Genomic DNA, 27,536 nt, shown 5'->3' with positions numbered 1-27,536 from the left:
GTTTCTGTTCTACTGCCACTCTATTTTTCCCCTTACCCAAACTCAGATTACTAGTTTTTATCTTTTATTATTTTTCTTTTTAATTTCTCCTTTAGAATCTGCCCTCCAAAACTGAAGTTTATTTTGCTTCTCATTCTTGCCTCTTAAAAGTTATTCTCCATCATAATGTTGTTCTCTGTTGCCATTTGTTTCACTGTTGAGTTTAATATATTTCTTCTTTTTTTAAAATTTAGAATATTTTCCCATGGTTACATGATTCATGATCCCCCAACCCCAGTTCCTTTCTCCCTCCTCCCAAATCCGATAAGCATTTCCACTGAATTATACATGTATCATTGTTCAAAACCTATTTCCTTGTTATTCATATCTGCAGTAACGCGGTCCTTTAACATCAAAACCCCAATCATATCCCTATCACATTATGTGATCGATCACATATTTTTCTAATGCATTTCTGTTTCCACATTTCTTTCTCTGGATGCGGCCAGCATTCTTTCTCACAAGTTACTCTGAATTGTCTTCAGTTATTGCATTGCTGCTAGTAGAAAAGTCCATTACATTCAATTGTGCCTCAATCGTAGTTCACATGGAACCAGGTCATTATTCATTTTAGCACAATAGTACTCCATCTCCAAGACATACTACAATTTTTTCAACCATTCCTCAATAGCTGGACACCTCCTCATTTTCCAATTTTTTTGCTACCACAAAGAACATGGCTATAAATATTTTTGTACAAGGTTTTTTTCCTTATCCCTTTGGGGTACAAACCCAGCAGTGGTATTTTTGGGTCAAAGGGCAGACATTCTTTTAAAGCTCTTTGTGCATAGTTCCAAATTGCCCTCCAGAATGGTTGGACCAATTCACAATCCACCAGCAGTGTATTAATGTCCCAATTTTGCCACATCCCCTCCAACATTTATCACTTTCTTTTGCTACCATATTGGCCAGTCTACTAGGTATAAGGTGGTACCTCATAGTTATTTTAATTTGCATTTATCTAATCAGGAAGGATTTATAACCCTTTTTCATGTGCTTATTGATAGTTTTGATTTCATCATGTGAAAACTGTCTATTCATGTCCCTTGACCATTTGTGGATTGGGGAATGGCTTGATTTTTTTTTTTTGTAAATTTGGCTTAGTTCCTTAAATATTTGAGAAATTGAACCTTTCCAGAGAATTTTGTTATAAAATGTTCTTCCAATTTGTTGCTTTCCTTCTAATTTTGTTTGCATTGGTTTTGTTTGTACAAAACCTTTTTAATTTGATATAATCAAAGTCATTCATTTTACCTTTTGCAATATTCTCTATTTCTTGCTTGGTCTTAAGTTCCTTCCTTTCCCACAGATTTGACAGGTATACTATTCTATGTTGACCTAATTTGCTTATAGTTTCTTTCTTTATAGTTAAGTCATTTACCCATTCTGGATTTATCTTGGTATAAGGTGTGAGATGTTGATCCAAACCTAATCTCTCCCATACTGTTTTCCAATTTTCCCAGCAGGTTTTGTCAAATTGTGAGTTCTTGACCCAAAAGCTGGGGTCTTTGGGTTTATCAAACACTAGCTTTCTGGGGGTAATTTACCCCTAGTCTATTCCATTGATCCACCCTTCTGTCTCTTAGCCAATGCCATATTGTTTTTGATGACTACTGCTTTATGGTACAGTTTAAGATCTGTTACTGCTATGTCCCCATCCTTCACATTTTTCCCATTATTTCCCTTGATACTCTTGATCTTTTGTTCTTCCAGATGAACTTTGTTATATTTTTTTCTATTCTACAAATTTTTTTGGTAGTTTGATAAGCATGGCACTGAATAAGTAGATTAATTTGGGTAGGATTGTAATTTTTATACTAGCACATTCTACCCAGGACCAATTAATATTTTTCCAATTGTTTAGATCTAGTTTTAATTGTGTGGAAAGTGTTTTGTAGTTGTGTTCCTATAATTCCCGTGTTTGTCTTAGCAGATAGATTCCTAAATATTTTATATTGTCTAGAATGATTTTAAATGGAGTTTCTCTTTATAACTCCAGCTGCTGAATTATGTTGGATACACACACACACACCACACACACACACACACACACACACACACACACACACACACACACACACATATATATATATATATATATAAATGCTGATGATTTATGTGGGTTTATCTTGTACCCTGCTATTTTGCTGGCCTTGTTAATTATTGCTACTAGTCTTTTAGTTGATTTTCTGGGGTTCTTTAAGTATGCCATCATATCATGTGCAAAGAGTGATAGTTTCTCATTGCCTGTTTTAATCCCTTCAATTTCTTAGTTGCTATCACTAGAATTTCTAGAACACATTAAATATTAGGGGTGATAAAAGGCATTTTTTACTTCACTCCTGATCTTATTCGGAAGGCTTCTAACTTGTCTCCATTGCATATGATGGTCGTTGATGGTTTAAGATATATAGTATTTATTATTTTTAGGAAAGGTCCTTCTATTCCTACACATTCTAGTGTTTTCAACAGGAATGGATGTTGTATTTTGTCAAAGGTTTTTTCTGCATCCATTGAGATAATCATATGACTTTTGTTGTTTTGATTGTTGATATGGTCAATTATATGGATGGTTTCTATTCAAGAAAGACTATTTGTGTATAAGTATATGTAAGTATGTGTGTTTAATCCACCTTTGTCTAGTTCAGATGAATAATGTCAATGTGATGTCCACTTCACACTCCCCTTCTGCTATGTTTGTATGTACTTCTTTTTACACACCCTTATTAGGAGAAATAATAGAAGTTCCAACTTCTTTTTTCTTCACTGTAGTAGTTCTTGTTTCCTTTCTTCTTGAGTAACCAGCTAGGGATAGGATTGACTCATGGTACTATGACAAATCAGTGGCAAAGTCAAGAATACCCAAGAATCTTGACATCCTGAGAATCCTAAAGCTCCAAACAATGGAAGCAGGAATGTCACTGGTGGGATGGAGCTTGAATGATTTAGTGCCATTTCCTGGGATAGAACTGTCTTCACTGGGACAATGTGGGTATTGAGTAAAAGGGTTATAGGTTCACCAGATGTGGATTTGGTGTGAGATGAATTCCTGAAACATCTTAGAATTCCTGAATTTTGTTCCAGATTCTCCTATTTGAAGCCACTTCATCAAAATCTTATATGCTTTGATTGGTTCTGTTAAAAACTACAAGACAAGTAGAATACATGAAAAGTTCAATATATTTTTAGAAAATACCGTTCTTTTAGTGCTTGTTAAAATGCAAATCAGTGAGGCTTTAAATTACTTTTTTTTTCAAAAGATTTACACAAACTAGAAAGTTTGCATCAATCTATCCATATTCCTTTTCCCTGTTTACCCCGTGATGGCATACATACATTTATGAGGCATCTGTTGGATATCTAGTCTGTGGTCACCCAAGAAAGTCAATTTAATTGACCTATAGAAGGCTCAGATCCATAATATTGTTAATTACAGCATCTCAACCCCTACAATTTCTTTGGAGACTATAATATAAAAATGCTACTCTCAAGTTGGGACACTCAGCTCCAATACTCATAAAGATGTGTAAGCTCTTCAAGGTCAGCTGACGATTGAGATATTTGTTAAAAGTTACAGAATTGGGTTGTACAAACTAATGAAGTGTAATCACTCATGAACTAGTTTTGAACCAATTGCCTCTCTTTATCCCCTACAGCAAAGAGATGTGTGACCAGCAGAATGCCTTCACAATGTGCCCGCTCTGTGATAAATCCTGTGACTATTGGAACCTCAGTACTGCATGTGGCACAGCACGGGCCAGTCACCTATTTGACAACCCTGCCACAGTCTTTTTCTCTGTCTTCATGGCCCTGTGGGGTGAGTGGTGCTCTGTAAGAATTGGTAAAGGGATTTTCATTCTTAATGGGTAGTAAGCACAATTTCTATATGTTATGTTTCTCTCCTGCCTCCTATGTCCCAAAGAATATTTTTTGGTGGTTGAGAGGTAGGTTAGAGATTTGTCTCCCTTTACTAAGTCTGGGAACAAGAAGATGAATACCTCTCCAAGCTGTCTTCTTTGGATATTAATTAGTTAATTTTTTCCTATAATTTACACATGAGAATTATTTAGTTAACTTCAATTTAATTCAAGCCAGTCTACTAATCATTTATTGAGTGTCTAGCACTTGAGGTAAATTTTTCAAATTAAATATTTGTATAGAGAAACCAAAAATTAGGTGCTTGAAAGTTGAATATTTACAGGAAAGAAATAAACATTTATATATATAATATATATCGCATTTATATATATATATATATCGATCGCATGTAGTTTGTGCCAGGCACTATGCTAAGTACTTTACATGTAGTTTGTGCCAGGCACTATGCTAAGTACTTTACAACAACCCTGCAAGACATGTCTTGTTATCCCCATTTTATAGTTGAAGAAACTGAGGCAAAAAGAATTTAAGTGACTTACTCATGGTCACATAGCTTGTAAGTTTAGGAAGCCAGATTTGAACTCAGGTCTTCCTGATTTTAGACCTAGCACTTTATGCAGTGAACCACTAATATATAATTAATCTTCAATCTGTCTACAAAAGACATCAAATATTATTTCCAAAATGCATTTCCCAGGATTGAATATAATACTTAACATGTGGTATGACAATTTTTAACTTCCCTAATCCTATAAACTATGCCCTTCCTTATGATTGCCTTAATTCTTATTGTTTCCATATCATATCCCTGACTTACAAGGACAAATGGATAGGAGGATGGATAGAGACATAGACAGACAAATTGATCAATAGATAGAGCATTAATTAACTGTTTATTATAGCACTGTGCTAGTCATTCCTGGACATACCAATAAATATCCACTGTTCTGGTGCAAAGTCGGCTTAGATTATCATTAGCTTCATGAAGAGAAATGAGTAGTATATGAATTCCTAATTTGGAAGTTTTGTACCTCAGAGAAGTGAGGTAATTGAATTAGATGATTTCTAAGATTTCTTCTAACTCTCAGATCCTATAGTTGTATGGAAGGTTTCTTGAATAACATGAGAACAAGACCAAAAGAATTTCTAGGCATATGGAATTAGTTCAGACTTAGAATTTTTATGAAATAAGTAAAAAGGAAGCATGTAAAAATTAATATGTAGGTACTTCATAAACTTCTTTGACATCTTTAGAATCTCCCCTCTTTCATTATTACTGTTTTTACTTCTCCATGAGTGATCTTTTCCCTTTCATTCATAAGTTATATAATTTAAGGATAAACTTTTTTTTATTTATGTGTGTATGTGAATGTGTATGAGTGCATGTAAGCTTTGGGAGAAGAGTGGAGGTTCTTTGTGTATCTCTTGGTTCATGAAGATGTGGAATATTTGCTTTGGATTTGGTTTTGCTTAGAAGTAAAGGGATGAACTAAATGTTGAAGTGGCGGTGGGGCTCCAAGGACAGAAAGAAATATATTCTTGAAAAGCTTAACTGAGAGTTCATCTCTCTCTCTCTCTCTCTCTCTCTCTCTCTCTCTCTCTCTCTCTCTCTCTCTCTCTCTCTCTCTCTCTTTCATCATAAGCCACCATGTTTCTTGAAAACTGGAAGCGTCTACAGATGAGACTAGGCTACTTCTGGGACCTGACTGGCATAGAAGAAGAAGAAGTGAGTTCTCTTGAGCAACAGTCTGTTCTTGGTTTTTTTTTCCTTCCTCTGGGAATTTCTTCTGTCTTAAAGATGTGGGACTGGGGAGAGAAAATGGTGCTTGCTGTTGTCTGCTCTTTTCTTGCTTTTCTGAGAGATGCCCATGTAGTGCCCATCATATTGAACTAGATATTCATCCAGCTGCCTCAATATCTTCTATGAAATAAGATTGCATCACTGGCAAGCACGGGGCCTTTATTCCTAAATTGGAGCTTCTATCTGCCAACTCTCACCCTTCCAATCAGGATAAAGTCTTGCAATGATCAGATAAGTCTTGACTAACAGAGATACAAATCCTTTTTTAAAAAAAAATAACAATTTTACTAATAATATTTTATAATTTTTATTTCACCGAGGACCAGGAATTCTAGTCTCTCCACCTGGTCATAAGTGGTCTCTCCAAGTCTTTGGTATTTACTGTCCTTGAACTTTTTATATGTATGTCTACGTATCTTCTGTCAAACCACTGGCACCATTTGGGGAACGGGATAGGGGTGGAAGGAGGGAACTAGTTGTCAAATCTTCCTTAACACTGATGGAAAGAATAACAAAAGTTCTGGCCATTCACTCTGGCTGTGGGAAACTAGGATAAGGACAAAAATGTTAAGGGTGGATTCTCTTAAGGACAAGTTTTCCAGAACAAATAATGTTAAATAATAATGAAAATTGCTTCAGGGTGTGATGAGACAACTAGTGTTTCATTGGGTGTTCGTGATAAATAGAAAGCATGAAGGTACGTGTAATAAGTGGTAGAGCCAGAATTCAAACCCCAATACCTCCTCTGACTCTAAATCTAGTCATCTTTCCATTCTGCCAAGATGACTTTCTCTCTGCCTATAACCAGGAGTACAACCCAACAAGTCCAATTTGTTTTGTTTTTCCACAGCTCCTTTAGCCACAGGTACCATTTTTTAATATTTGGGCATGTTGGTCACAGAGAAAAGAGCCAGTGAAGTGCAGCCTCAGATGGCATGTGATGAGGGTGGGCAAGGGAGATTCAGAATCATTCGGGACACTCATAAAGGTCAGCTATAAATGTTGAAGCAGCTGCCGCATGAGTAGAGAATACTTTTTTCCTCTATGCACTGACAGAAAAATGGTGAGCGTTGTGTGATGCATAGAACCCTGAAATGAAAAATGGGTTTTCTGTACTCTCCACTGACTTCGTTGTGAGCTGAGACAAAGAAATCCCTAGCTACATATATCACTTATTTTTTGGTTTCCTAAATGATCCAGTTGCCTCTTGTTCAAAGAATGCGTGGGAAATCGTTAAGCGTCCTTTGAAGTCATCTAGTCCAATTCCCTCATTTTAAATGTGAGGAAATCTTTCTCTGGGCCTTTGCCTAAAGCAGTGACGGGCAAACTTTTTAAAGAAAGGGCCAAAGGAAAGTAAATGCTCATCTGTCAGTCTGTTTTTAAGGCAACTCTTTTGAAGTTTCATTGTATTGTATCCTACTCATTGTATTTGTCAGATTAGGAATAATGTAGAGGATAGAACATTTCAGGGGACTCATTCGGCCTGCGGGCTGTAGTTTGCCCATCACTGGCCTAGAGTATAAAAGTGCCATCCAATATTGGAACTGCAATCCAAAACCACAATTCCAGACTAAAAGATCATTTAGATCAATCAATCATTTTACAGATATGGCAACCGAGATTCAAAGAGAAAATGATTTACCCAAGGTCCCACAGCTAGTTACAGAAGAGTCAACTTTTGAACCTCAATCTTTGCTGGGACACTAATTTAATAGCAAATTAGTCCTTAAGCCCCAGGTTCTTTATGTCCAAAGTGGAGATGCTAATACTTAGAACACAAGCTATGCTATCTTAAAGCATTATAGAGAGGAAAGCTGTTGTTATTATCCTAGATGATGTCTCTGAAAGTATTTTACTGCTGGAAATCTTTGACTAATTGAAGTCTGGCCAGAGTTGAAAAGAAACATAAACTGGGCAGATATGACCAGTGAGAACCCTCTCTTTATGGGGTTTTCTCTAAGGTTGTTTCAGTCACATACTATGGAGGGAGTGTTCAATATGTGTAGGTGTTGGCTTCACTTATTATTTAGGAAGAAAATAAAGATATGAAAGGTCTCAGATCTCTAAAGGAATTTAGAATGTAGTAGTTTTGCCAAAATGCGCATATATGCTAAAAGCAAAAAAATAGGGTAGCCTAAGTCAAGGAGGACTTCTTGGAAGAGTGGAGTCTAGGGTTGTAAAGATGAGCAAAGGAACTTTTAGGAGAAGGATGAATAATCTGAATGAAGAGTTGAAGAAAGGAGGGGATACTTTCTGCATAATTTGGCCACATTATTAGCAGGTTTATATACAAGAAGCAAATGATCCAATCTGGATTAAGACGAAGTTAATGGTAGTATTAAGTTAGAATAGAAAGGGCCCTGGATTTCAGGTTATTAGATCTAAATTTGAATACCAGCTATGGTACTTACAACAACACAGATGTTTAAAAAGCAGCCTAATATTGCATGCAGAAGATACAAGGTTTAGAGAGGATAAAATTCTTGTTGTCATGAACTTAAAATTGCCATGAGAGAGTAAGACATCAGCACAAAATAGCTACAATACACAATAGTGTATTTGAAGTGCAAAACAGAGCGATTGCTACTTAGATGCTCTTATTTAAGTTATTTAACCTCTCTTGACATTTGTAAAATAAGGGAATTAGTTATGATGATCTCCAAAATCCTTTCTACTTCTAGATTCAATGATTAGAGTCAAGAGATGGCAGTGGGAATGGAAAGGAAAGGATGAACATTTCTAGAATTGAGTTGGAGTGGGTTGAGTTTCAGGAGATGGAGATTAAAAAAAAAAAAGAATGGATCTTTGGAAGAATATACTTACAATTATATGACCATAGATTTAGAATTAGAAAGGAATTTAGAAATTAGTGAATATAACCATCTAATTTTATAAATGAGGAAGCTATAGATTCCCAAGAGGCTGAATACATCTTGATCATGCAAATAGTAAGGGCCTGAGCCAAGTTGGAACCCAGATGTTCACATCTCACTTCCCATACTTTGCTATTCTATCATACTTTTTCCAGACATCCATCCTCTTCCCTCCCCTTCCAATTAGATGTTGAATTTCAGTGATACCTCTGAGGAGAGCTGCTATTATTCCATTTCTTGCAGTCTTGCCCAAAGAAAAACATGTCTAGTATCTTGGGATCATAGGACTAGAAAGGGTCCATTTTTTTAATTTCTAAGTCCTTTGTCATCTTTGTGGGAATCTTCCTTTTTAGCTTACAAGATGACTGACTAGATAGCCTTATGAAAATAGTTTTGGACAATGATTACTAGGGATTTGGTGGAGAGACATGGTCTAATAACTAGATCTCTCAGCAGATCAGGAGTGGGCTCAAGGAATGGGAGGGATAATTGGCCCTTCATTTGATTTAGGATCCAGTAAGCCCTCACATCTCAATTTGTTGATCTTGCTGTTATCTTGACTATTTGGGTTCCCTGACTCCAGGGAAGCTCACTTCCTTGTTTTGCATGTTTTACCACAATCCAGTGGTATTCCTTGGGTAGTTATTATATATTTCTCAGCGAGTAAATCACAATGACTGCAAAGGTTCAGCCAAATGACAATTTTATTTTTTGATCTTTGTCATCAGCCATTTGGGGGAGTAGAGTGATGGAGCTCAAACAGCTGTACTGTACCTGCTTGACTTGCAAGCAGTGGGGATCCAGCTGGTCTCCTAGCTCAGTTCAGAGATGACTAAATCTTCATGTTTTGGGTAGGAGCTGATTCGGTCGGGATGCTTTGCTATTATGTTTTCAGTTAAACTGTTTGTGATACAAAGCATGTGGCTTTCTTTTGAAACAGCTGACCTGCTAATGTATCCTCTTTCTTTTCTCAACATCTGCACTACACCAAGGAGAATGCTCAGGTTTGGTTTTCAGTGTGGCGACAGATGTCTGTGTTTTCCTTCTTCCCTTGTTCTCTGTTGTGTTTTGGTCTCCACTCCTTGTGATTGATCCGTGACAGTTGATGGCTTATCTTGCTCATCCCAAACCATAGTTTTAATGTATTTGTGATGCTTGGCTATTTTCCAGAGGCTAAGAACTCTCCTCCCTTAATCTTCCTGACCACCTTTCTCTTTTGCTCTTATTTTGGATTTTAGGAACACTCTCGACCTGAGTATGAAACTAAGGTTCGGGAAAAGATGCTGAAAGAGAATAAGTCCCTTGTCCAGAAAATGGAAACAGATAAAACTGAGAGTGATGATGAGGTAAGTTGCTGAGATTCACTAATCCTTCTTAGTTTTAGTTTCTCCCTGCTGTGTTCTTGCCATTCCTGGAAGTGCATGATGAATCCAAGGCTAGAATGTTAGAGCTGGATGTGTTCCTTCCTCGTTGATAAGGTAAAATGAAATGAGAGTAGGACGTTTCTTTTTGTCACTGCCACCAAGACTTGTATGAAGCAGTCATAAGTCAGATTTTGGTCAATGTCTTGCTCTCAACGAATTATTTTACTCTATGAAAGATGGATAGAGTATGTTAGCAGAAGGAAGAGAGATAACCTACGCGTTGTTCATCTTGGTTATCTCAAATTTTTGAGCTTCCATGTTCAATAGGAATTTCAAGGAATACGCTACAAAATGGCTCTTAGGCCCCCACAGTAGTAAGCTACAACTTCCGCTGCCTAAGCTGCTCTCACAATGTCTAGCATCCTATGGCTTACCAGAAATCCTCGAAAATTCACATATAGCATGGTGCTATGTTTCCCCATTTGTGCTGTTTTTTGGACTTCATTGGTGCCTTACAGATATTCAAGAAGATACTATAGATAGTGTATGCCTCCTCTATTCTCTTCTTCTGTATCCAACCCTTTACTTTGTGTTTCTGTTCCTCACCAATATGGACTGTGAGTGAATTGATGAGCTTAAAAAAATCTGTTTTGTTTTTCACATGCGCCTTTGCTGCATCTTGTTTATGAATTCAGATTTGTCATGAATTAATTTTATTTCATTTTACATACTTAAGAGTTAGGACCTCTTTATTTTAACATGCAAAATTATGCAAAGCCAAAGGCAAAAGAATGTGGTATTTTTTGAAACCAGAGCAGATACTCCCTTCAAAAGGACTTCAGTATAAGACAGGGAATCCTTCTGCTTCCTCAGAGTTGTGTTGCTTAAAAATAATAAATTTATTTGTGAGAAAAATAATCATCACTTTTACCACCACTACCTCTAGCAACAACATCATCATCAAAAAGTATTACTGAAATGGCATTATCTTAATGCCCATCCTATTCATTCCAAATACTTTTATTCTGCTCCTTCTCATCCCATCCCCTCCCTTCTCCTCTCCTCTCCTTCCTCTCTGTGTCTCTCTTTATCTCTGTTTCTCTATTTCTCCCCTCATTCCTCCTTCCCTCTCTCCCTCATCACTTTCTGGCCCTCCTTTTCCATTCCCTCTCCTTGAATTTCTCACTGTCTACTCTCTACAAAGAATCATTGATTTATATCCAGACAGGATTTTAGAGAAGTTCAAGTCTATCCTTCTCATTTTACAGATGAGAAAACTGAGCCCTAGAGAGGCTTGTCTTCTTTCATTTAAGTGGTGAGGGGCAAGGTTCTTTGACTAAATTCTTTGTATTTTCACAGTGTTTTACACTCTCCTAGTCCTGGAATAAATGAACCATTTATTTTATTTGGCTTACTTATATTTGACCTAATAAGTAGCTGCTTTCATAGAATCTTCTATAATTTTTTTCCTATTACATGCCACTTGCCTTTTAAATAAAGTATATTTCATTTAAATTCCTACTTGTATTTATTTTAGAGTTTCTCATACCTTCTTCCGGGGAACTTCTAGATCTACAGTGATCTTTTATACTCTTTAGTTTATTCATTGATTTACATATCTCTCTAACTTTGGTCATGAATTGGGGTCTATACTAGAGCCGGGATCTGCCTCTTGCTGTTTTAGGTGGGGTGACTGGCCCTGTTTAGTCTCACCCTGGATTCTTGGGTTGAACTCTAGTTCTTAGGGCTAGCCTTCCCCTGGTTCTTTGATGTTCACTGAGGTAGATTCTCTGGGCTTCCCATAGGAACTCAGAACAGTGTGGGAAGAAGAACTGAACCCCTTGGCCTAGGATATTCTATTAGCCCTATAGTTTCTGCCCAATACCGTTCACTAGGGTTTTTAAGGTGCCTACTCTTGGTTTTTCTGACTACTCTAGGGATTTCTTGAGAGGGTGTCTATTCTTGTTTCCTGTAACACAGAGACTCGCAGGTTATATAGGTCCCTGGCTATCTCTGGTTATATGAGGAGGTTATTCAATGCTGGTGCTGGTTTTGCTGATGTTCCCTTTCCCTGTTGCCCTCTGCCCTCTGGTTTCTGGCTGGCATCTTTTTTATCTATTTTTATTTTTTAAAATTTTTGTTTAGAATATTTTTCCATGGTTACATGATTCATAATCCCCCCTTCCCTTCTCTCTCCTTCCCCCTCCCAAAACCAACAAGCAATTACACTGGGTTATACAGCTATCATTATTCAAAACTATTTCTATGTTATTCATATTTGCAGTAGAGTGATCTTTTAGCATTGAAACCCTAATCACATCCCTATCACACTGTGATTAAGCATATATTTTTCTAATGCGTTTCTGCTCCCACAGTTCTCTCTGAATGAGAATAAGCATTCTTTCTCACAAGTTCCTTTGAAATGTCCTGGGTCATTGCACTGCTGCTGGTAGAGAAGTCTACTACATTTGATTGTGCCATAGTATATCAGTCTCTGTGTACAATGTTCTCCTGTTCTGCTCCTTTCATTCTGCATCACTTCCTGGAGGTTGTTCCAGTTCACGTGGACTTCCATTTCTTTATTCTTTTCAGTAAAATCATATTCCATCACCAACATATACCATAATTTATTCACTTCTGGCTGACATCTTGTGCATTTCTGGGGTGGAAGAAGTCATTTATTATATTTTCTCCAAGGATTTTTTTTTACTATTATTCAGTCTAATGCAAACTTCTTGGTTTAATTGAAGTACAGATATATAGGAGCTGGACAATCTAGCTTTTGTTCCCACAGCCATCTTGCCATATATGACCTTATATAATGTCTAATTCATAAAATTGGCAAGTATGATAAAAGATGGAAATGTTAAGGATCCATATAGTCACATCATCTTGGCCCTTCCATGTTTTTTAAAAAATTAACCTGCTCATCTGAATTCTGCCCATCTTTTAAAACTATCATCTCAGAAATTCCTCTTTGCCTCTTTTCATTGTCAATCTGCCAGAAACGTTTGCCTATACTTGCTGTCTTGCTTTCTTACTACCCATTCATTTGTCAAACCTTTGCAACCAAGCTTCAGAATGACCACATGAATTGAACTGATGACTGGACTTAACAGCAACCCTAAATTGTGTTAACTTTTTCTTAGTCCTTGTCCTTCTTAACTTCTCTATAACTTTTGGTACTATTCACTCTCTTGGTTTCTTTATTGCTATTCTTTCCTGGTTCTCTTCCCTATTGGCTGAACACTTCTTTGGAATCTCATTGCCAAGCTAATTGCCCATCTCCTTTTCCTTTACAGTGAGTGTTCCCAGTCAGAGCTGTTTCCCCTATTTTCTATTTGTATAATTTGTATATCTTGATAGCTCACATGGCCTTCAAGTATCATCTTTAAGAAAATAACTCTTAAAAATGCACACTCAGTTCAAATCCTCCTCTTGATTAATCCTCCATCACCAATTGCTTGTGGGCTATCTCCTTCTAATGTTCTATAAGCACATCAAATTAAAAATGTTTGATAGGAAACACAAGGCCTTTTCTCTAAGACTACCTTTTCTTCAAAGGTTCCTCTTTGTCTTGCACATGTTCTCTTCCAAGTTAACCAGTTTATAAACTGAAGCCCTCAGCATCTATATCTCTTACAAATACATTGCTCCCCTTTGCATACTCTTTATTTCTGTCAAACTGGGTTATATATTTTTACCCAAACTCAGTGTTTCATCTCTTACTTCTGTCTCTTAGACTCTTTAGCTTCTTTCAAGGATTAGTTGGGATGGCAAGTCCTACTGGGAGCCTTTCCTGATCCTCAGACTTGTTTGTGTGCTTGTGCTATCTCTCTGTCTCTCTGTCTCTCTGTCTCTGTCTCTCTCTCCCCCTCTCTCTTTCTCTCTCTCTTTCTCTCTCTCTGTCTCTCTCCCTCTATCTCCTACCCACCCTCACCCCCTCTCTCTGTCTGTCTCTCTGTCTGTCTCTATTTGTCTCTCTACCCCTCTCTCTTTTCTCTCTCTCTCTCTCTTTCATCTCCCCTAACCCCTTGCCCTCCCTCTCCTTTTCCCCTTCATCCTCCCCTCTTTAAACTGCTTTATATATATATATATATATATATATATANAGAGGTTATAGGGAATCACTGGGGTTTATCGAGTTAGAGGTTGACATGGTCAGACCTGCCCTTTGCAAAGATCACTTTGACACCTGGGTGGAAGATAGAGTAGAGTGGGGTGAAGCTTGAAGTGACTGGTTATTGTTGTAATCAAGTGGGAAGTAATAAGAGCCTGCACCAAGGTGATGTCAGTGTCAGAGGAGAAAAGAGAACATCCGTGAAAGATGTTAGGAAGGTAGAATCAACAGACATGTGACAATAGAATTCAAGTTGATAAAATAACACAGGGATGTCTTGTCATCCCCACATAAAGCACTAATTATCATAATTTTAGTCATACTGTCAATTCTGTGAATTTGTTATATAACTTTGAAGCTTTTCCTTGTGCCATTTCACAGTAATATATATATATGTGTATATATATATATATTTGTCTATTTAGCTATTGTTTCTCTAAAGTAGAATGCAATAGCAATATCCTACAAGGAGGGACTGTTTTTTTCATTTCTTTTTAAATGAATTTTAATGGAATGAGCAAATGAAAAAGACATTTATTAAGTGTGCCAAGTAGTGTGCCAGATGCTTAGGATACAAATATAAAAAAATTAGTCCCTGCCCTCAGAGAGCTCATATTCTAATTATGGGAGCCAATATATAAAATAACTTTAAGCTGTAAATCAGATAGAAAGGCTGAAACTTCTAAAGCATCAGTGTTTGGGTAGATGGTAAAAGTCTACAAGTAGTGATGTTGACTTTGTAGCTCTAGTTCCTTGCACATTGTAGGAACTTGATAAATGTCTCTTTAAATGAAGGAAAAAGAAGTCATCATTGGGGTGACTCTTTGGTTGCAAATACAGTCAAGTGGAAACAGAACTGAATATGGAGTCAAAAGATCTAGGTTTAAGTTGCTGACTGACCAACAAGTGACTTAACCTCTTTTAGTCTGAGTTTCCTCATTTGTACAATGCATGGGTTTGCTGAGATGATTTTTATGGTATCATCTAGTTCTAATACTTTTTTTTATTTCTATAGAAGTAGTTAATTCAGAGGAAGCATTGCTCATGAGGTAAAAGGCTGCTGTGTGGCAAGTGTGAATACTAATGTAACCTTTGCTTGGATCACTTACCAGCATTAAAGGGATTTCTAAAATAACAATCTGTTTAACTTATCCTTGGAATTTACATCATAGAATTAGTTTTCACCCAAGCATTTAGCCTATATCCATAAAAGACCTGTCCTCCAGGTACTCCCTGGTCTTGCTTGTTGTATTATACTCAATGAATGTTTTATAAGAAGCATTGAAAGTACGAGAACATTTGCCAAGAGGAGAACTTCAGATGAGATGCGTGTTAATTTACTGTTGCAGCACACCACCCTGGGGACAATTATTTCAAAAGAGAACTCATCTAAAGTTAAAGTAGCTAAAACATTTACAGCAGATGCCTCTGGCACAAGCTGCAAACACACATGGGAAATGCATTATGCATGACTCTGCTCCCTTTGACAAGAAGGAAGACAGCAACAACAGGAAGCTAAGAGACCATCACAGAAGAGAAAGAGAGGAAAGCCCTGAGAAAGATAACAGAGGGATTCTCCATTTTTTTTCTCTTTTGGAGGCAAAGGATATGATTTGGATGGTCCACAAAAGCCTTGGAAAATTATTTCCATCATTCACCAAATCCTCAGAGTAAAGCCACTTTTTATCTCTATTATCAGATGTTATCAGATCACTCAAAGGCATTTTAAAATACCTACTGTGTGTCTTGCCTTGGGCTTAGCACTGAGAATAAAAATATAAAGCAAGAAATGGTCCCTGCCCTCAAGGAACTTATGTTTTATTGACTGGAGGGGAACAACATGCTCACAGATAAGATTATGTATACATATAATACATATGAAAGTAATTTTGGATAGATTATGCAACCCATCTTGTTATGAAAAGGTGGGGTTAAGGTCCTGTTATTTAATAATTCAGAGAAGCACTGTTGTTTAGCTAAGATATGGGGAGTTTGCTTCCACAACAGCCTGGCAAGGCTTCACTGAAGAGTAATAGAGCTCCAAGATGTCCGCTGGCTTAGAGGTAACTAGGAAGTAGGTCTTGACTTCCTGGGACCTTAGCAATATTTATTGGTTTAACACAAGCTTGATCTAGATGTAATTGGATCAGATAGGCTAGTTTCCTCGATCTGACTTCAGATCTGATTATCTATATATGATGTTGTCTTCAATAAGGTAAGTTATCAACTCTTAAATAAGACTATCAGAGGCTTGAAAATTAGGTTTATTTGGATGAATTAACAGAAAGGTAAACTGGGAGATGGGAGAGAGGGAAGTAGGTGAACCCTATTTAATCTTGCCTAATAATAAGTATAATAACTTATGCTACTATCTAAATATAAATTTGGCCTACATACTGAGTCCGGGGGTCTTTGAGAGTCTCCCCTAGCTCAGAAGCTGTTGTTGATTCTTCTTGGTTTAAGAGATGATCTTATTTAATAATTAGGGCTCAGAGGCCTTATCAATACTAAGATGATTGTTATAACTAGCAGTGTAGTTTAATGTAGTTTAAACCTTGCCTGCCTGCCTATACCAATCTCCCTCCTCCAAGGGCCCAGACAACAGATAACCTCCTGCCTCCCAAACCAAAGAAGAAGAAGTGAGGTTGAGGAGTTGGTGCACCCCAATTTATACTCCTTTCTCAACTGCCAGATTGGCCCATGCCCAGGGCTGCCTTGCCAGGTTCTGTGTTCTAAAGGGGCTAACTGCTTTTTGAACCTACAGAAAATGACTGCCATTTCTATACATTACAATTTGGGCTTCAGTTTCCTTACCTATAAAATGAGTTTGAACTAAATAATAGATAACTAATATGAGTCTGGTTAAATTTTTGCCCAACTTAACACTGATTTAATTAAAAAAACAACCACACTCTCTAAGTCCTTGCCCAACACCACTTTCCCTACTTCCTTTTATGATTATGAGGAATCACCTGACTGGGAAAAGAGGAAATCACCTCAGAGAGAAAGAAGTGACTTTTCCTGAAAGTCACACAGCACATGAAAAAGATAGGTCATGCTTGAAATGAACTCTTCTGTTTTCAAGCTCAGGGATGATTCTGTTTTGCCACACCAGTTTACACTGCCTTCATAATGAAAGGTTTTCTTGGGAAGTGTTCAGGACCACATTTAATTTAAAATTATTTTTTGGCACTTGTGATCTTTCTGCTATAGTTTTTTTGGGGGATGAATTAAGCATATATCTGACAGAAAAGAGATTTTAATGCTAAAAACTGCCAAATGTTTGGTTCGCATGAAGGAACAGCAAAAGAAATTACTGTGTTCCTCTTATGTGTCATTTTGAAATGGAAGCAGTTAATCCATGCCATCTTCCTTAGTGAGACATTTTTCATATTGACTTCAATAGATATTCAGTGCCTACTCTAAGCATTAGCACTCTACATGGTCTGGGGAATAGAGATGAAAATTCACCTCACACACCATCTCTGTTTTTATGGGATTGACAGTTCATTAGTGGCTACAATGACACTGTTGTTCATTCACTTTATGGACTCTTGGTGACCCCATTTGGGCTTTTATTTTGGGCAAAGATACTGGAGGCATTTGCCATTTCTTTCTCCAGCTCATCTCACAAATGAGGGAATGGAAGCAAAGAGGGTTAAGTGACTTGCCCAAGGTCACACAGTTAGTAAGTGTTTGAGGCCAGATTTGAACTCTGCAATATGTGTCTTCCCAGCTCCAAGCCCTATAGATGCCCCTTAAAAGGGATACAAATAAGAAAAAAAGTCGTTGCTATCAAGGAGCTTACAGTCTAATGGGGGAACACAATACATAAAAGAAAGCTGAAAACACAGGTGAAGGAGGGAGAAGCAAATAGCAGAGGGGACCAAGGAGGAGGAGGATAGAGTCTGAACTCTCTTTAAATGGGGAGTTTGGGAGGAAGTTTTTATTTCACCCTCTAGCCCTCTAAAAAGAGGGGCAGAGGCTACTGAGAATGTTGATGAAGCGTGAGGGCCAAAGCCAATGATTCAGTCTCCATGATCATGAATTTCCTGATGATTAGCTTTTCCCAGGGTGTAGGGTAGGGTGGGTGGGAGTGGGATGATGTATGTGAGGCCTTAAATATGAGGCAAAATTTGACTTTTATTTGGTATACAGTGCAGAGCCACTGGAGGATTTTAATCAGAGAAATGATAGAAGCAGATTTGTGCTTTAAGAGAATAAGTCTAGCATGTTTGTGAAGTTAGTAGAAAGAGAATGTGTAGAAATTAGCCATTTTAAAAGAATTAGCTTCACATTATCTTAGGGCTTTAAGAGGCCTAAAAAAATCACCCAGTCTACACTCTCTGGTCTTACAGGAATAGGAACTCGGATTCAGAGGTGGTAATTCACTTGCCCAAAGTCACCCAGCTCATTAGTGGCATAGCCCAGAGCAGAGCTCAACTCCTTATTCCCAAGTCAGTATTTCCAATCTACTATGACTACAGTGACCTCAATTCCTTATATGGAGACATGTCAGTTGAGGCTACTCCATGGAGTGGAAGAGATGGCAAACCATTCATGCCTTCCAATCCAGTATGATTCTTGTCAGTGTCTTTCCATAAATCTGCCTGAGAGGACCTACCAAATGCACTGAAGGCTTCCTCTAGCTCATTTAAGCTTCCAAGGGTGGCAGGGCAGCACCCTGGCTGTCTCTCTTGCTTAGTCTTATACATGATTTTTTCCAAGTACATATTTCTTCAATAACATCTTTTATTTTGTTTCTTGTAGATGAATCATCATTGGCAGTATGTTGGTAGCTATTTTTTTAAGCCTTCACCTTCTGTCTTAGAATCAATACTGTTATATTAGTTCCAAGGCAGAAGAATGGTAAGGGTTAGGTAATGGAGGTTAAGTACTTGTCCAGGGTCACACAGCTAGTAAGTGTCTGAGGTCAGATTTGAACCCAAGATCAATCTATCAAGCCACCCTATGTTGGTTGGTTACCTGCTGAAACCCAGCCTATATCTCTCCACTACTCTTTATTTAGATAACCTTTTATTTTGATTCTTTGTTCATAATTTATGATAAATATGTTCCATCACTGAGCTTACATTATTAGATTGATTTTTTGTCTCAGAGCTGTTTGGGATTATTGTAAATAGAGTACATTGCCCCAAATGTAATACAGTATGTTCATTTTCTCTTCTACAATTCTGGACACAATTCATGTATCTATAAATTGATTGTCAAAGATGCATGTACTGATGGATGAACTCAGTTTCCTTCCCCATCTAACTGGGAGCCATGATTTTTACAATGGACACTCTTCATTTCTTTTCTCCTGTGTAGATTATCAGGCTGGTCCTTTTTGAGTGGTTAGAGATCTCCTGAGTTATTCTAGGGTATTCCACATATATCATTTGATACACTCAATTTAACTGTAGACAAGGGCCTCTAGAAGAGGGGTTCTTAACCATTTGTCATGGACTCTTTTGGCCATCCAATGAAACCCAAGCACTCTTTAAACTGCACAAAGTCAAATACATGTAATTACAAAAGAAACCAAAGGTTTGTAAAAATAAAGATGCAATTTATTTCCCACCTAGGAATCTATTCACAGATCCCTTGGGAATCCTTGGATCCCAGATTAAGAACCTCTGTTCTAGATCTCACCACCATTAGGGAATCTCTCTTTGACTTTAAGTGATCATAATCCATTTATAATTTACATAATAAGTAATTCATTTGGATTTACATAAGAGGATTTCATGTACCTTGGACAAGGAATCGTGTAGCTCTTTTGATTATTCCAGTTTCCACATTGCCAAAAAAGCCCACCTCTTTAACATGTTGCTAGTAGAAACTTGGCATAATGGATAGTGAGTGAGCTTAGTCATAAGGATCTGGGTTCCAGTCATACCTGTGGCATAATGACTGTGTGATCTGGTAAAAGTCACCTCTATTCTGTATGTCCCAGGCAACATTCTAACTATCTTTGGAAGAACAGGTGTTTATTTAATTTGGTAAATGGAGTTCACTACTCTAGAAGTTCTCTATATATTAACTGATTTACAAATTCCCCTTCCCCTCCCCAAAAATGTACAAATAATGATGTGCCTAACTCACATGGTCAATAGAATCTGGCCCTGGAGTTAAGAGACCTTGAGTTTCATTCCAGCCTCAGACACTTACTAGCTATCACTTGACCTCTGCTCCTCCATAAAGATAAAAATATACTATATTATATGTGACTATATTAGGCACTGTATTATATACAGCAAGTGTTTGAGGCCAGATTTGAACTGAGGAAGATGAGTCTTCCTGGCTCCAGGCCCTAAATGCCCCTTAAAAGGGGTTCCTTGATAGTAAGCTCTTTGATAGCAAAGACATTTTTTTTCTTGTTTTTTTTTAAAGGAAAATCTAACACCTGGAGCCAGGAAGACTCATCTTCCTCAGTTCAAATCTGGCCTCAAACATTTATTATATATAATTTAGTGATAAAAGCACTTTGAAAATCTATCTTTATTCATAAAATTTAAAGTGAGAAGGAATCTTAGAGATAATCTAATGCAATCCCCCTTCACTTTTTTTTTAATCTTTACCTTCCAGCTTAGAATCAATTTGGGGTGAAGTGTCTTGCCCAGGGTCACATAGCTAGGAAGTATCTGGGGCAGGATTTGAACCTAGGACCTTCTGTCTCTGGACCCGATTCTCACTCCATTGAGCCACCTAGCCACCACACAAGCCCTTCACTTTTAATGTACTGTATAAACATGTCATTCTCATAATGTTATTTATCAGAAGCTTTGCTTAGGTGCAAGATTAAAGCATCGAGTTTTGGGGGCAACTATGTGGCTCAGTAGATAGAGATCCAGGCCTGGAGATGGGAGACCTTGAGTTCAAGTCTGGACTCAGATACTTCCTAGCTATGTGATCCTGGGTAAGCGTTTAACCCCAAATGCCTAGCCCTTTCCGGTCTTCTGTCTTGGACCAATATTTAGTATTGATTCTAAGACAAAAGGTGAGGTCTTTTTTTAAAAGCATTGACTTTTCACAAAATAAGATGGAACAAATCAAATTGTCTTACTTCATTGAGCCATCCTTGATCAACAAGATCAGTGTGCCAAACTAACCTCATTTTTCAGATGGTACTTATCAAATTGCTGCTGTTCTTCTTTCTAAATACTTTTCCCCCTTATTCATGAGTTGTACAATGTGGAATTACAGAGTCAGAAAGAAGTACAGAACTCAAAGCTGAGCAAAAGTTCCTTTGACTTCCTCTTGAACGTTTCTAACAAGGAGAAACCTATGATCTTTTTATCCATAATTTGCAAGAATAAGGAAGTTATTAGTCCCATTGTCCTCTGCCCTAGAAAGACTACATCTGGGATATTGTGTTCAGTCCTTTTTTTATTCCAAATTTTGCAAAACAAAACAAAACAAGCATTTCCATATACAAAGAAAAAGATGATAGTATGTAAATGAAATCATAAATCTCCTATATTTTTAGTTTACTTTTCTTTAGAATAAATTCTATCTACAAAATGTCCCAGGCCCTCACCACCCTCTTTGCATCTCCAAAGATATTGCCAAGGAGTTCAACACACACACACACACACATACACACACACACACACACATACACATATAAAACAAGTCTTTCATGTTTCACCGTTCTGTTCACTTTCTGGAGATAACATTCACTGTTTCTTTTTCCATCATTAATTCTTTGACTGTGTATAATGATCTTGTGGTTCTACTCATTTCCCTGTTCATTATCTTGGGAGGTTCTTTCCAAGCTTTTAAAAAATCAGTCTGTTCATCATTTCTTATGGCACAGTAATATTCCATCACAATTATAAACTGCAATGTTTTCATCCATTTCCCATTTGATGGGCATTCCCTTACTTTCCAAATCTTTGCCATCACAAAGAGATGTTCCCACCTTACCTCCATATAGGATGCTAAATCTTAAAACTGCTATAAACATTTCGGAACCTATGAGTTCTGTCCCTCTTTCCCTGATCTCTTTGGGGGAATATATTTAGTCTTGGTTATCAGTTTAGGAAGGGTGCTGATAACTTGAATAACATCCAGAAGAGTGCAACCAGGATGGTAAAGGGCCTTGACACTGTCTCTATGATGATCAGATAAAGGAATTGAGAAAACAGTCTGGAGAAGAGATGAATTGGGTGATAACCTCATTTGAGGTATTTAACTAGAAGATGGATGGCCACTTGTCTCAACACTTCCAGGTAGGCTCAGGAGGTCTCTTATTACACTCAAATTCTATGATTTTCTTCTTCTGGGAGTCTAATTTCAGATTGGGAGAATTTTGGTGGCTACAGAAATTTGACCTGAAATTCATTTTTGTTATAATGGCACACAGTCTACCAGGCCAATTTCCATAAATATCATCATGAATTTGGGCATCTGCATTTAGTTTACATCTTTCATGTCAGGAAATTTGCACTGGCAAAGTACTCGGCCAAATATTTGCACTTCTTAGCATATAGCAGTTCCCATCCAAGAATTGCAGTAAGCTTTTTTTTATAAACATGAATGAATTAATGCTCTCAACACTGCCATAAGCCATTTGCCATCTGGATTATTTAAAGGCGTGGGGCTATGAAGTGACCAGTCCCAAGACCTGCAATGAGTCAGAAAAAGAACATGAGTATTGTTTGGGAGTTTGGACTGTGGTCTCTTGAATGGAAACATCAGGCAATTCTGTGTCCTGTCACTTCTATCAGTGTCTGCAGACTCTCTGGGTGGGTCAGTAATTGGTAATCAATCCAGTAGGCATGGAGCACCGGGCTTGACTGATGGGTATCTATGTCAATAGTAGTCTAACATCATCATCCACCATCAATGGTCATCATTTCTGAAAGCCATTATAAATAGTATGTTTGCACAAAGTGTTGTGTTTAGGATTTATACACTCAAAAATTACATGGATTAAGACCTTGCTGAATAAGATCTTATAATCTAAGACAGGACTTCTTCATCTTTTCTGTATCATGGACCCCTTTTCTGAATAATGTTTTGAAATGCATAAAACAAAACACAAAGATTTATTTTTTAAAATCCGTACCTTCCATCTTGGAATCAATATTTATTCCAAGGCAGAAGAGCTGTCAGACTAGGCGATTGGGGTTAAATGATTTGCCCAGGGACATTCAACTAGTATCTGAGGCCAGATTCAAACCCAGAACTGCCAGTTTCCAGGCCTGGCTCTCACTCCACTGAGTGACCTAGCTGTCCCAATGCATCAGTTTATAAAGGAAACCAATTATTATTTTTTTTAAAGTTCACAGGCCTCAGGTTGAAAACTCTTATTAAATAATATGGCATTTGACATAATTCTTTTGGTTTAGGTTTACAAAGATGATTTAGCTATTATGTTTGAAATTTGGGAGAGTTGCCTTAAATGTAGCATAATGCCCAGGCTTTTGCCCTAAATTCAAATGGCTTCCCATAAGCATTATTTAACCAAGGAACATTGTACAGCACATTTTTTTCTATCTATGCTTTTTATTAAAAATAGATTATTTATTATAACAACAAAGCATCAATAGCAACAAGTATTAATATAAACATTTTGTAACATGAATAAAAGCCAGGTTTATAGATGCATTGCTATGGTGAAAGGAATGTAAGATGGACAGCAGATTAAATTAGAAATGCTAAAAGAACACATCCTGCTTTCCATTTCCCTATTCAGGAAGATTCCTCTCCATTAAGGGGGCATGTTAGGATCTTAATTCAAGTCCCCACCTTACCTCCCTATGGGATGCTAAATTTTAAAATGGAATTCTGGAGACTTGGACTCTAATCCTGGCTCTGCTACTAACTTGCTACCAAATGGGAAGCTAAAATCCCATTCTGGGCCTCGGTTTTCTCATCTCTGAAATGAGGTTGGTCTGGATAGTATCTGGGATGTGTTTCATTGCTAATATTCTAAGGTATCATAAAAGGCAGCATCTTATAGTATCATATGAAAATAGAAAGAACATGTATTCAGAGCCAAGACATGCAAGTGGCTGTGAGATCCTGGGAAAATCATTGAACGTTTATTGAGAATTGGAAAATTAGACTAGATAGAAAATGTCTGAAGTTTCTTTAAAGGGTGGCTAAGAGTACAGGAAAAAAAGAACACTGGGTTTGAAGTCAGGAAGACTGATTTTTCTGAGTTCAAATCTGGTTTCAGACACTTACGAGCTGTGTAACCCTGGGTATGTCATGTTATCCTATTAGCCTCAGTTTTCTTACCTGTAAAATGAGCTGGAGAAGGAAATGGCAAACCACTCCTGTAGCCATACCATTGGGAGATTCTTTAATACATAATGTTTTGGGGGATTAAATTCAAGGAAGGAGGCTTTTTTCATTTGTCTGTTTATGCCCGTTATCTTGAACAGGGTTTTGTACATAGTAGGTGCTCAACATACATTTGTAGAATTGGATCAAAGTATGTTTTGGGACTGAAGAAGAAAGAAAAATCCCTTTTTGGTACTTTGTTTTAACATTTTGTTTCCATGGGAGTAGTGTGACTGTCACAACACCATTTGAATCCTCGCATCCCAATAGACAAACCGTGTTGTCATCAAACCCCTAGTGCCTGCCTTGGACCTGCTCTGTTCTGACCATTTCCATAACCTCTTCTCCTACATGTTTTTTTTTTTTAAATTAGAGGTTAGCTGTGATAGACCCATCCCAGAGCAAATGTCTGCATTTCTTTATTAGTCTTTTTATATTAGGAGTAGATTTTTTTCCTGTATTGCAATTATTGCCCTTTCCTGAATAACCAGAGTAAGCATTGCCACTGACTGCCTACTTGGAAAAGATTTCTGGGAATATACCTAGAGGCCAGTGGGAAAATCTCCCATTGTTCTTGGAGGAAAAGAGTAGGAGTGGTTCATTACCTCTTGAATAATGTGCCAAGTTCCTTAACTTGATGGTAATTGCCCAGCCAACACCATTTGGTTCAGTCCCTCATTTTTAGATGAAGAAAATCGAGACCCAGAGGGAAAGTGACTTGTGCAAGTTCACAAAGCTCATTAATGAAAGACTGAACTTCAGAGTGATAGTTCTTGACATCATCCTTCCTTCCACTATATCATGAAATCTAAGCATGAATGAATGGTCTTCCTAACCTGTTTAGATTATAAATAATAAAATAAAATAAGAATTTTATTTTAAATAAATAAATAATAAAAAGAGACCTAAGGATTGCTGAAATAGATAAAGATTAGGTACCTCACCATCATGATCATCATCAACAACAACTTATATAGTTCCTACTATGTGTCAGGCACTGTCTTATGCTAAGCCTTTTATAATTATCTCATTTTATCTTCACAACAACCCTAAGGTGGTAGGTGCTCTTATAAGCCCCATTTTGCAGATGAGGTAACCGAGACAAACAGAAGTTAAGTGATTTGCCCAGGATCACAAATCGAGTGAGTGTCTGAGGTTGGATTTGAATTGAGGTCTTATTTATTCTCAGAACAGTATTCTAACTACTATCTGTAGGTGCAAAGGTTAGCTTCTCTGGGTTTGAGTTTACATCAATAATATCACGCCCCATTTTGCATTGGTGTGGGTGGTCCTTTTGGCATTCCCTATGGCTTCTCTGAGAGAGCCAGAGCCCTTCAAAATCCTTGAATATATGTCTAGTGGAGTTTAGGCTTACCTTTTGGATCATTATTTCAGGTGCCCATGCCAAAGTGTCATGTAGAGACTCTTCACCTCACTGCAGGGATGGCTAAGTTGTATTTATCATACCCCACCTTACATACCCATCAACATCTTATTCTATTACTTTAGTATTTTGGTGGGAAATAGCTCAGCTGAGAGAGAGCATTAGACTAACAGTCCTTGGGTCCGTCCCTGGCTTATTCATTTTTTTGGTCTTCTGAACTGGTTACTTATGTGGAAAAAATGGTTCTTGGGCAATGAATGGACCATAAACTCTTCTACTATGAGGACATTTCATCTCTTGGATCAAATCGAGTTTGGGGAGTGGGACTCCATCCAATTTAATTCAACAAACATTTATCAACGGAACAAATGGTAAGCTGTTCTTTTTTTTTTTTTTTTAGCTCCAACAGAGAATATGTCCCTGTTGGTGAATGATCAACAGCAAAGTTATGAAAGTCCCTATGATAACTTTTTCTTCTGGAAGCAATTTATAGAGCAAATAGGGTCAACTCATCTCCCAAACAGGCAAAGTATTTTTTTTCCCTTTCTTTTCCTTTTAGACTTTGTGATATTCATATACATCAGCAGGATTGTCCTTTAGGAACTGAGGCAAATTAGCCCTAAAATTGGTATCCATAGCAATCTTGAGAAGAGGACCCTAAAATTCTGTCAATCCTGTTAGCTTTTCAATCATTTAATATTTATATATACAGATAGACGTAGCTATGTATAGACTGATACATGTACATATATAACATATATCGATTTTTTTTAACAAAGATATCTATCTACAGATAGGCTCTGTAGTGATGATTTCATTGCTTTAGGGAATTTCCACATGAGAGAATTCCCTCTATCCATGCAGGCAAATTCCTTTTCTTAAATTTGTCATTTTAGAGAGTTTCAGAGAGCCCTCAGAGTTAAGTTGGTTGGCTAAAGGAATGAACTCTAGGCCAGTTGGCAAACCAACAGCTGTACTCACTAAACTCCAGTGGCTCCCTATCACTACTGGGATCAAATATAAAGTTTTCTGTTTGCCCTTTAAACACTTTTGTCCAATTGTCTCCTTCCTGCCTGTCAGTCTTCTTACATGTTACTTCCCTACACATACTCTACGATTTAGCAACACTGACCTTCTTGCTATTCATTGAACATCACACTTCATCTCCCCGCTTGTGCACTTTTTCCCAAGCTGTTTCCCAAGCCTGGAATGCTCTCCCTCCTTGTCGCCACCTCCTGACTTCCCTGGTTTCCTTCAGCACTCAGTTGGAAGCCTCCCTTTTGCATGAGGTCTTTCCTGCTCTCTCCAACTCCCAGTGATTACCTCCCCTCTGTAATTACCTCCAATCTACCCAGCATCTTATATTTACATTGTTGTTTGAATCCCGTATTCCTATTAGAATGTCAACTCCTTCAGACTGGGCCTGTTTTTGCTCAGTGGTCAGCATGGCGCCTTGCACACAGTAAGCATTTAATAAATGCTTGTTGATTTACTTGTCCAAGATTACACACATGACAGAGCCAGGATTTGGACTCTGATCCCATGAAACCGAATCCAGAATTCTTTCCTTTTTATCACACTGCTTCCCTCATTGTCACAGCCTTCCTAATTCTAAAAGATGACCATCATATTCCCTATTATACATTGTCTCCTCAGTTATACTGTTGGCTCCTTCAGAGCTGGGATACTCTTACACTTTTATTTCAATCTCTAATACTTAGCACAGTGCCCTGCGTGTAGTCAAGGCTTAAAAATTCCTTCCTTCCTTCCTTCCTTC

General features: G+C 37.5%; 1 protein-coding gene across 1 annotated transcript in view; it reads left to right on the top strand.

Moving 5' to 3' along the window:
* Window positions 1–27,536, top strand: part of ANO2 (anoctamin 2) — a 504,220-nt gene that overhangs the window by 281,450 nt on the left and 195,234 nt on the right. Inside the window, exons 11-13 of the mRNA XM_044677761.1 lie at window positions 3,696–3,856; window positions 5,562–5,644; window positions 9,831–9,938. Coding sequence (XP_044533696.1) covers window positions 3,696–3,856; window positions 5,562–5,644; window positions 9,831–9,938 — 352 coding nt within the window. The remainder of the gene's footprint in view (window positions 1–3,695; window positions 3,857–5,561; window positions 5,645–9,830; window positions 9,939–27,536) is intronic.

Source organism: Gracilinanus agilis, chromosome 5, assembly GCF_016433145.1.
Source record: "Gracilinanus agilis isolate LMUSP501 chromosome 5, AgileGrace, whole genome shotgun sequence".
Lineage (NCBI taxonomy): Eukaryota > Metazoa > Chordata > Mammalia > Didelphimorphia > Didelphidae > Gracilinanus > Gracilinanus agilis.
Note: the sequence above shows the minus strand (reverse complement) of the source record. Positions and strands in the feature narration are given on the sequence as shown.